This window comes from Suillus discolor (assembly GCF_016758755.1).
Source record: "Suillus discolor strain FC423 chromosome Unknown F5147scaffold_648, whole genome shotgun sequence".
NCBI lineage: Eukaryota > Fungi > Basidiomycota > Agaricomycetes > Boletales > Suillaceae > Suillus > Suillus discolor.
This window is the reverse complement of record NW_024541895.1, coordinates 1-10,682: the sequence shown is the minus strand read 5'-3', so window position 1 is coordinate 10,682 and position 10,682 is coordinate 1. Positions and strand designations below refer to the sequence as shown.

General features: G+C 46.6%; 7 protein-coding genes across 7 annotated transcripts; 3 read left to right on the top strand and 4 right to left on the bottom strand.

Moving 5' to 3' along the window:
• Positions 1–104: 104 nt before the first annotated feature.
• On the bottom strand, positions 105–404 carry F5147DRAFT_784717 (uncharacterized protein; the record flags this gene model as incomplete). The annotated part of the gene is made up of 1 exon (XM_041442874.1): positions 105–404. One exon carries the CDS (start codon positions 402–404, stop codon positions 105–107), a length of 300 nt encoding a protein of 99 aa, XP_041284071.1.
• An 84-nt stretch (positions 405–488) lies between these two features.
• Positions 489–925, bottom strand: F5147DRAFT_784716 (uncharacterized protein; the record flags this gene model as incomplete). Its single annotated transcript, XM_041442873.1, has 3 exons — positions 489–593; positions 640–748; positions 819–925. The coding sequence occupies 3 exons, from the start codon at positions 923–925 to the stop codon at positions 489–491; spliced, it is 321 nt and encodes a 106-aa protein (XP_041284070.1).
• A 151-nt stretch (positions 926–1,076) lies between these two features.
• On the bottom strand, positions 1,077–2,285 carry F5147DRAFT_784715 (uncharacterized protein; the record flags this gene model as incomplete). The annotated part of the gene is made up of 7 exons (XM_041442872.1): positions 1,077–1,154; positions 1,206–1,350; positions 1,401–1,495; positions 1,629–1,758; positions 1,804–1,977; positions 2,028–2,057; positions 2,116–2,285. 7 exons carry the CDS (start codon positions 2,283–2,285, stop codon positions 1,077–1,079), a joined length of 822 nt encoding a protein of 273 aa, XP_041284069.1.
• A 1,167-nt stretch (positions 2,286–3,452) lies between these two features.
• On the top strand, positions 3,453–3,746 carry F5147DRAFT_548734 (uncharacterized protein; the record flags this gene model as incomplete). Its single annotated transcript, XM_041430368.1, has 1 exon — positions 3,453–3,746. A coding segment is annotated over one exon (294 nt), but the record flags the coding sequence as incomplete, so codon positions are not given.
• Positions 3,747–8,270: 4,524 nt separating this feature from the next.
• Positions 8,271–9,013, top strand: F5147DRAFT_784712 (uncharacterized protein; the record flags this gene model as incomplete). The annotated part of the gene is made up of 2 exons (XM_041442871.1): positions 8,271–8,787; positions 8,913–9,013. The coding sequence occupies 2 exons, from the start codon at positions 8,271–8,273 to the stop codon at positions 9,011–9,013; spliced, it is 618 nt and encodes a 205-aa protein (XP_041284067.1).
• Positions 9,014–9,893: 880 nt separating this feature from the next.
• Positions 9,894–10,127, top strand: F5147DRAFT_591979 (uncharacterized protein; the record flags this gene model as incomplete). The annotated part of the gene is made up of 1 exon (XM_041432201.1): positions 9,894–10,127. One exon carries the CDS (start codon positions 9,894–9,896, stop codon positions 10,125–10,127), a length of 234 nt encoding a protein of 77 aa, XP_041284066.1.
• A 350-nt stretch (positions 10,128–10,477) lies between these two features.
• On the bottom strand, positions 10,478–10,633 carry F5147DRAFT_591983 (ectomycorrhizas secreted protein; the record flags this gene model as incomplete). Its single annotated transcript, XM_041432202.1, has 1 exon — positions 10,478–10,633. A coding segment is annotated over one exon (156 nt), but the record flags the coding sequence as incomplete, so codon positions are not given.
• Positions 10,634–10,682: the final 49 nt, after the last annotated feature.

Here is a 10,682-nt window from a genome sequence, read left to right as displayed (position 1 = left end):
ATTTGAAGCTGTGATGCGATGATAGCGAGAGAAACAGGAATGGGATGCCGCGGTGCTAAAAACCACATAGTCAGTCAATATACCCAAGGAACATCAAGCACGTACTAAGTCTCCTTCCGGCCCTTGCTTCCTCTTGCTGGTGGTGGTGGTGTGGTAGCCTTGCCCTTGCCCTTCCTGGTGCGCTTCGATGGGGCAGGGACATCTGAATCGTTTTCTGTCAGTGAGCTCTCATCATCGGACTCCATCACATTAGTCCTGCCACGCTTCTTAGATTTCGGGTGCCAGTGCCTGAACCAGATGGGACGGGAGCCAAAGGGAGGGTGTGAGGTAGTGGATTGCCAGTACCTGAACCCGATGGATGGGTGCCAAAGGGAGGGTGCGAGGTAGAGCTTCAGTATCCACATTTGGGGTCACCACCTGCTGGCTGAGAAGTTGGTATGATAGGACACGGCTTGGGGATGGCTTTTGCTGGGACAGGTGCAGGTTCTTCATGGGAGGCGGTGTAGTGGAGGAGTCGAAGTTGTATTGATCACAGATGTGTCGGAGCCAGGATCGGAAGGTAGGGTACTACCTTGCGCATCTGAAGATATGGACTGCAATAGACATTAGCAAAATATCATTTAAAAAAAAATAACGAACCTTGAGTCGCGCTTCAGCAGCGCGACTTGCAAACTGTTTTCGCATGCTGATCAAATCATCTTCTTCCTTGTCGTCATCAATCGCTAACGTCAAAGACCAGTATACCCGCCTTGTCGCCAAAATACAGACCTTTGCGAGAAGTCAGCAACGCGTGATGGATCAATACAAATAATACATACATATTCCACCACTCAGTAATGAATCCGCCCATGTCTGATCGAATGGCTCTTGGGATGGCTCGGATGATTCGGTAGTAGGCCTCATGATAGTCGTATTTACCGTCCATAGCTTGCCATTTGTCACGTGATGAAATACTGAAACGGCACTGGAAATTGAGTTGTAAGATGTGTTTAAAAACATGTTTAAAGACACATACCTGAACGAATGTATAGGCCACATGTTCCAGCATCCACCTTCAGCATGTTGGAAGCTTTGCGTTAACCAGAGCGAGTTGTAACAACCTCTCCATCATTGGCCAGAGCGGAGGAAGGGCCCTTGAATATGTGCTGAAAGACCTATGGCAGAGTTAAGAGAGCGTCAGGAAAACAAAATATTGATTGACATACCCGTTTCATAAGATAGCCTTTGAAAATGCCATTCTGCATATCGAGCGGATTGAAATCTTCTCCAGGTGAGTCGCCCTCATATGCAAATGCGGGCCATGCAGCTGCATGCATCTTGATATGGCCGCTTTGCAACTCTCCCTGAATCCTGAAAAATAGTGAGAAAGGCAGCACACTGAGTAAATACTGTATACATACTTCTTGGGATTCTCGCGATAGGCTGCAAGGTGTTTGATCGGACAGAGCATAGCGGCGAGTTGGGGATGATTCACGCCCATCATAGCACGCGACTTCTGGTTGTCAGAGTAAATCGCGGGTGTCAGTGGGTGGTTGCGTCTTCAGAGCGGATTTGCCCAATGATGTCCTGCATCTTCTCATGGAGTCAGCACTGACAGTTCTGCAGACTACTTGGGTTAGTCTGCGCACCTCCGATAATATATGTCCCAGCTCCTTTCGATGCTTCTTTGTGTTTCCCTTAATGAGGGTGCGGAGGTAGGGCGCGCTTGTGAGGATCCTTTTGTAGGTCCTCAAGGAACGCTCTTGTACATCTTTTTTCCTGCAAAAGTGTTATCTATGATGAGAAAGCAAACTCCGGACTTACACATGTTCAAGGGTCTCCTGGCGCTCCTTCTTGGCAGCATCATCCTCGATCAAAGTTCCGTCCTTGGCAGATTCTTCCTGCTCAAGGAGGATACCGATTCTAAAAGTGTCCTTGAGGACAACATACATGTCGATTGCACGTGGAATCCAACGTGCAACGTGTAGGCATTGGTCCCTAGTAATGCATCATTATGAATTCAAATAACTAAATGAAAATGAAAATACCTTTCGCTATCACGACTCCTATTTGGTTTTCTGTGAATATATGCGCTGTTAATGGTAATGATCTGATCAGGTAATGCTTAGAACCTACTTCAATGACTTTTTCTGAGGCTGTTTGCCTTTATCAGAAGCCTTTTGCGCCTTACTTTTGATGATCGGAGTCGGAGATGAATGTGAGGACTCATTTCCAGAGAGAGAAGAGTCAGAGTTGCTACTGTCTTCAGATGCACTGCTCCATATGGCGCATCGTTTCTGAGGCATGATACTACGATAGAACTTGTTACAAATGTTGATACGGTTGTTGATTATGGGGAGAGCAAGATCAAGATCAATCGTCTGACATCGAAATATCCTTGAGGTCATTGTTTATGTTTGTTGTTTCGGAGCTTGAATCTGATCAATCTGCGCTGTGTGTGCAAGTTCATATCCTGATTCCTATGATCTTGATCGTATTCGTATCATCCATGTGCTAACAGTAAGTTCTGAGTCCTGACTACCTTGTCATCCTAATTCCAGATAGGTTTATACTTGAACACCTCAGTACAGGACAAGCTGCTGCCTATGTAAGGATTTGAGGATTCAGAGGACCGGAAGTTTGGAAGAAAGGCTTGTGAACGCGAGTCCCTCCTTTTCTTATTTGTTAACACACCAACTAATCTGCCGTATCTCTCTTAGATTCGTATCATGATATCCTCGCATGTAATCATAGTTACATTGTGTTAATTTGACTTTACCTTCTGTGCTTTACTGCGTGGATTGATCATGAGAACCAAGGTCATAGTGAGTGATATAAAGTGCGCTCTGATATCTTACTTGCAGAACCACACTTCTCCAATGCCAGACTTGACATGTCTGGGCTGCGGTAAACCTTTTCCTACCCAGAAACAACTATCTGCGCATGGTTCACGATGCTCAAAAAACCAGGCGCTCAATCTCACGAGTTCCACATTCAGCGCCAAGAAACGTCAAAAGTCAAATAAGTCCGGCAAGAATTCCAAGCGGACACGCATTGAGCGGGAGGAAATAATTGAGCAAGGTATGGACGACCAACGTGGAGCCCTTGACTATCAAGCTCCAATGGATATCTCGGGTGATGGTGTCAATTTTGAACAGGTACATATTTTCATTCGCTTGAAAGATGATTAACTTCGGTACTGATGTTACCAGCTCGAGGATACTGCAGGTCCATCAAACATACCCTCACCCTCACCTCCTCCCCCAGTCACTTCAAAGCGCTCTGGACGCACAGTGCGCATGCCTCGGCGCTTTATCGACTACCTTCCAGGATCAGCTATGCACCTGGCTCACATGCCTCCCACTAACCGGCAGCAACGTGGCCATGTTCTGGCAGATCAATCCGATCATGATCGAGCACCATCTCCATCTCCAGCCCCTACTTCTGATCCAGAAGATCCCCGCCCTGCGCCCATCCCATTCCGGACTGAACCTGATGCAATGGGACTTTACTGCGTGTACCCAACGCGTCCCACTTTAGCTCCTGAGGGTAACTTAACCTTAGAGAGAGTGACGGATGCCCCAACCCTGGACAATGAGCAAGGTGCAGCTCACGGAGTGCACCCTGGTCTCTCCACGCCCGAAATCAGTGCTAAGCACTTGTTTGATGGGTTCTCGAACCACACCTCTGGAGTCCTGATGGCGTGGCATTACTCTGGGACCAATAGCAATTCAGGGGCCAATGTCAATCGTCTTGCAGACTACCTTAGTTCAGATCCTTGTTGCTCCCTCACTCACCTGAGTGGATTTAATTTCACGCGTGAAATGAAGCTGTTGGACAAGTACATTGAAGATAAGTCTAACCCCTTTCGAGAAGAATATGGATGGCGCCGATCTACCGTCAAGATCCGGTCACCAAAGGAGAAGATGAAGTTTCCATCAGAAGCCGATGCTCCTGAACTCGAGATCCCAGGCGTTCATCATCGTTCTTTGACTGACATCATCACACACGTGTTTGAAAGTGATGTCTCACAGTCATTCAATATGACACCATTCGAACAGTTCTGGACCATGCCTGATGATCGTACGATCAAAGTTTCCTCGGAGGCATATGCATCCCCTGCACTGATAGAAGCTTACACAGAGGTCAATGCGCTCCCTCATGACCCTGGAGATGACCTTGAGCGTGTCGTTGCCTCGCTCATGGTGTGGTCGGATGCTACGCACCTGGCAAACTTTGGGGACGCCTCCCTCTGGCCATTTTACGTTTTTTTTGGGAATCAGTCCAAGTATACACGAGGCAAGCCGACAGCCCGTGCTTCACATCATTTGGCATATATTCCGACAGTATGTATCACTCATTTTCATTAATATCGGTATCTTACTATGTTTGCTTCAGCTTCTGAATAATCTACAAGAAATCTACATGGATATCTTCGGCGAGGCTACATCGAGTGATGTTCACACACATCTGAAACGCGAGTTGATGCAAGCAATATGGCAATTACTTCTGGATGGTAAGTTTATGGAAGCATACAAACATGGAATAGTGATCCGGTGCTCTGATGGGATCACATGAAGAGTATTTCCACGATTCTTTTCATATTCGGCGGACTATCCTGAGAAGTAAGTACACATGTCGTTTTACATGTGATCGGACATGAGGCATTAACATGTTTTGCACTGCGCAGAGTTCTACTTGCTACTATAAAGTTTCTCGGAGGGTGCCTCTGTCCACGCTGCCTGGTCAAGAAGGCAGATGTCTACAAGATGGGCATGAAACTCAACATGAAGCATCATGTGACTAACAGACGCATTGATGACTTCCGACGACGGCGCAGTGTTGAAGAAGCCCGTGTTTTAATTTTTCGACTTGGAGTCCCTGTGAATGGGAGCCGTGTCAAAGCAATTCTCGATGAAGCTTCGTATGTTCCAATTCATGTAAGCAACTCTACATATTCTATGTTTCTTTCACTAATACATGGGTTCAGTCTGCATTTTCTGAGAGACTTGCAGAATACAGATTGAACATGTTTGATATGTTTCTCGTCGATCAGCTTCATGAGTTTGAGCTCGGCGCATGGAAGGCCAAATTCACTCATTTGATGCGGATACTCCATGCAGCTGGAGGGAACGCTATTCCAGATCTCAACAAACGGTAGTATTTTTGGGCACGTCATTGGTCTTACAAGCTCACAGTGTTTTACATTAGATACCGAAAAGTACCCACATTTGGCAGGGGAACTATTCGTCGCTTCCACAACAATGCCTCTGCCATGAAAAAACTCGCAGCCCGTGACTTTGAGGACCTATTACAAGTAAGTCAACTTTAATGATCGTTGTTTATTTATTTTTAACTTCTCCAGTGCGCTATTCCTGTCTTTGAGAAGCTATTGCCAGACGACCATAATAAGATTGTGCTCAACCTTCTATTCGACCTCTCTGTTTGGCACGCATACGCCAAACTTCGAATGCACACAGAAGACACACTCACATTATTTGATACTGCAACCACGGTCTTAGGCCAATCTGTCCGAAAATTCTTCAAGACTACGTGTAGCTACTACCATACAACAGAACTCCCTCATGAGTATGCAGCACGAGGACGTCGAGAGGCTGCATTAGCAGCCAAACAACCTTCATCTTCAGGTAAAGGGAAGCAGAAGTCCAGTCCCAAGTTCAAGGCCCTCAATTTGTCAACTTATAAATTCCATGCTCTTGGACATTATCCTAACACAATTCGACATTTTGGTACTACAGACAGTTTTTCAACACAGCTGGTAAGTTTATCTCAAATCAAACTGTTGACTATCTGACATCCTATTTTCAGGGAGAACTCGAACACCGGCGAGCCAAGCGCTGGTATCCTAGGACAGCCAAGAATAAGATGACCATGGTCACTACAATGACCCACCTTGAAGCCCGCGAACGGGTCATTGCACGGATTAACCAATGACGCGAGGAGTTACTCAAGGCACCCAGCATACCACGCGAACGGACATCACCTGCCGCACACTATCACATTTCGAAATATCCTAAAGCATCATATGATATGACTGCATGGCTTGGCGACCTGATGGAAGACCCAGCAGTTAAGGTAAGTAGTTCATTGTATTTTTACATCTGTTGATAGTGAACATGACGTCATAGGACTTCATTCCAAGATTGAAGAACCATCTATTAGCAAGATTGTGCGGTCTTGAGTACTCTGGGGATGAAGATGAATTCTCCAATGAGGACAGAAGCCAGGTCATTCTTGCTAACAATCAACTCTACGAACACAGTATCCTGCGCATCAACTATACAACCTACAACCTTCGCTGAGAGCAAGATTCAATGAATCCACGAACTCATGCTGACATCATGATGTTGTCACATGAGAGCGATGAGGACCGACACCCCTATTGGTACGCCCGCATTATCAAAATATTCCATGTCAATGTGTGGGACTACGGTCCAGGTGTTTCCCAAGTTGCACCTACTCGCATGCACGTGTTATTTGTGCGTTGGTTCGGGCGAGATGTTCCCTTCAAAGCCGGATGGTCTGCCAAACGACTCCATCGCATTGGATTTTTTAGTCGAGACGATCCTGACAGCTTTGGTTTCGTTGATCCCGATCAAGTGATCCGGGGAGTTCATTTAATTCCCGGATTTGCATATGGACGGACTGACACTCGACTCGGACCTTCATTTGTCCGTCCACCCGAAGACAAGGACATGGACTTCATGTATTTTTACGTGAATCAGTATGTATTGTCTATGCTACTACTAATAAATGCTAACTTTCTCTTTAGTTTCGTAGATCGTGACATGTTCATGCGTTTCCGAGGAGGTGGGGTGGGCCACAAGATGACGAAAGAGCTGTATGAACATCTGCGGAGTGATGGCGCTGTGGAGAATGCCGATGAGAATGAAGAAGTTAATTTCGGAGAGTCGGATCAACCTTTGGGGAGTGAGGAAGAGTTTGATGAGGAAGACGAGAACAGCGAGGGCAGTGAGGATGAAGACCATACCAATGATGAGCTGGAAGATATGATTGTAGCTGATGAAGATGAGGAGCTTGATGACGACTTGCTCGAACAGGAGGGGTATGGTGCATTATGATTTTCGGTCCAGTCCTTTTGTATTTTAGTGAATATCATAATGATATACAACTGGTAAAAGTATCTATACATACGACGATCGAGAATTGTGCCGTGGACATGATACCAGAAACACCTGCAAAGACACCTGTTGATTCGGACTCGGACAGCTTGCATTCAAACAGGACAGAGGGCAAAGAACATGTAACAATGGCAGGGAATGTCAGGTGGCATCCAGACTGATAGCAGTATAGCAGAGTATGGTTACATTATTGTTTGAGTAGCGGATACATACAATGTACAGGATACTCCACGTCATCGATTATATCACCTTCGCAAACGACGTCAGTCATGATCCAAAACAATTTGTCAGCATCAGCCTAATCAGGCAATACCAGGTTTTTGAAGTTTTCGTGATGACTGGCCTTATGACAATCTTAGTAACACTTAATAAAGCCTAAACTCGTTCGTATGGAGCACCACCAGTGCACACATGCAGGTGCTGCCAGTGGTTACTTCATCAACCATTTGGGCAACTCCTTCACCTCCCATAATGGGCACAATGCCGCCACCTGTCTGCTCGTCATCAACAACAGTGAGCTCATATATATAGTCCAAATACCATGTTCTATCAGCATTTTTTCTATATATCATGAAGTAGTGTGATGTACAAGCCTTAGACTGCTTTTTTGACTGAATTATTCAATGTTCTCATATGTTTTTGTTGCTTATATGTTCTTGCACATGAGGAAGGTGACATATGTAAATATATTGAGATCAACTATTCTACAACTAGGGATCTGCACGGGTACGGGTAACCTGCGCGGGTCACAGGTATGGGTACTACTGGGGTACGGGTACGGGTCGGGATTCTAAGACCCGCGCTCTTACCCGTACCCCAGCTATACCTGTGCCTTCGGTAATTTTACCTCTCGTCCTCGCACACTCCTCAACTGCAACCATCATCAATGTCTTCGCTCACCACGCCACTATCAACATCTTCGCACCCAGCATTCCCACGTGCACACTACAACTGGCACCACCACCAACACCGGCACCTAACGCGCCTTCCCAAGTCCACCAACTCCATGTTCACAGCGCGCGTGCCCAAAACGCATCAACAAGTGTTGACACGATGCAAATGCACGCGGATGACACGTGAAGACGAAAGGACAAGAGAATCGAAGAAGGGAGAAGGGATGGTATAGAGATGAAGGAGGAAAGAGGAACTCGAGGAGACGAGACTTTGGGCACGCTGGAAGTGAGTACTCACATTGAAGACTCTACCCCCAGCAACAACAACAATGTCATACGCGTCACGTTGCTGGCGCCTATCTTTGTGCGCCCAGCACTCGCACCACCACCAGCTTTCACGCCAACACCACCATCCACGACGCCAACACCACCATCCGCGTCACCTTCGCCATCATTTGCACCACCATCTTTGTCATTCATGCTGGCACTAGCGCATACCCCAGCGACACCATCACCAATGACCACTATGCCATTCCCAATGCGACGGATGCCATGCGCGAATGCCCAGCGTGCGCCCCTCCTCCTTCTTGTGCCATCCACATATGTTCAAGTCACGTCAGCATTCGCTGACGTGTGCTGGACATATGTGCTAAGCACTGGCGGATCTATGACCCGCAGGTACACCCTTGATGGGTTGTACCCTGGGTCCTTACTTCGCTACCCACTGTGCAACCTGTACCCTTGCTGCGGGTGTGGGTTTACCTCAGGGTGCGGGTGTGGGTTGACCTGCCGACACCCGGGGGTTCACCCGTGCGGATCCCTATCTACAACATAGTAAGTGTAAGTTAGATGTTGTCCTGGTCTGATTCAACAATAGCCTTGCTCTTCTTGCTCTTTTCCCCTGCTGGAGCCCTTTCCCAGTGTGCTGGCCACGTTTCTCACTCAAGCCAGGTTGTAACTGCTGAGCCTTTTCTGTGAGCTTGCGAGCACATTTAGGGCATCGTTCATCTGACAAAACAGCATCAGTTGAAGTGCAGTTGCACTTGTGATTGGTTGCAGGGACAAGGACACCCCCATAAAGTGCACTCGAAGTTGTGAAAGGTTGTGGCTGAGGATGTGGTATGTGGCATTGGAGATGGGTCAGTGTACAGTCAGAATTCTCAAAAGAGAGTTGAGGCGGGGCAGGTAATACTGGGTGCTGCAAAATGTCAAAAGCTGCAGAAGGCGAAGTGAGCATGTGTTCATCAGGCAACTCTATTAAACTTACTAAGAGCACAAATGGCAGGATCCTACATATCATCTGTAAATGCGGAGACATGGGTAAGTTCATCCAAGGTACCACTGGTGGGTGATGTGGATGGAGACGTGTCGACACCAGATTCATGATTGCTATCTCCAGTGAAAGAGTTATGAAATAAATTGTTCACATCATCATCATGTGATTAGGGATCAGCAGGGGTAAACCCACGGGTGCGCAGCCACCGACCTGTACCCATACCCGCAAGATACCTGTAAGGTATGGCCCACGCGCTTCCCGCTAATGAAATGTGACAAAGCATTACTTTTGTTTGAAATGTCAATGGCAGTTGTAAAACACCTATTTTGCAAAAAGAAATCGCGCAGGGTTCTTTGTATTTACACTGCACACAACGCTGCGCGGCTGGATTTTTGAAAAAATTGAAATTGAAAGTGCCATTAAGAAAACGAATGTTATGAGCCCTTTTGAGCCTTGTTGTTGCGTGACAAAACTAAGGGGGAACACAAAATTGGTACAACATTCTCAAACTACCACGGCACAATGCCCAAACATGCACTGAAACACCTGAAGAACCTTGGTGGATATGCAGAAATTTCGTTGATGTGCTTACATCAGTCAGCGTTGAGCAAATGCACAAGTGAGTTGAATTTTTCATTTTCATTTGCTTTATCTCACCTGAGATCATTCAGATATGCATGCCGATCTCATAGATTTATGGATGGATATCACAAAGGTCTAACAGGAAAGCAAGCTGCCTGGGCCACTAAGATATATAAAGGATATCAAGTCCTCCCTAATTCCATTCTGGCAGAACTCGAGAACGCTGGACTCTGACTAAGTATTTCACTTATTTCTAATTGATAATTCACTGTTTAATAGTCTACACAACTCATACACTACATAATTGTACTAGTTCTGATGTGTCCCATGTTCTTATTTTGCTTCTACTTCATTCGAGTGTGTTCTCGTCCAGGATGATCATCTAGTGTTTCAGGTCACAGCTAGTCACATCGGGTCACATGCCATCACACGTTAGTGGAAAGTGCGTGAGCCATACCTTACCCTTATACCCATGGGTCTTGGGGGGTATGGGTAGCTGGAGGGGTACAGCGTGGGTCAAGGGTATGGTGGGTATACATGTACCCGCAGAACTGAATGTATGCAACGAGAATACATCATATAAATTACCCTAGTACAATACTATCCCACCCATCCTGCAGCTCCTCCTCAGCTTCGATATCAGGCAAGCTAGCAGTTGAGTGAATGTCGCGATCCTTCACCAATCCTAGTTGGCTCCATAGCCCAACGCAAAGGAGCGCACGTGTAGTCTGTGCGGAGAGACGGCTTCAGACATGGGAGAGAAGTAAGCGCCCATGGCTGAAAATACGC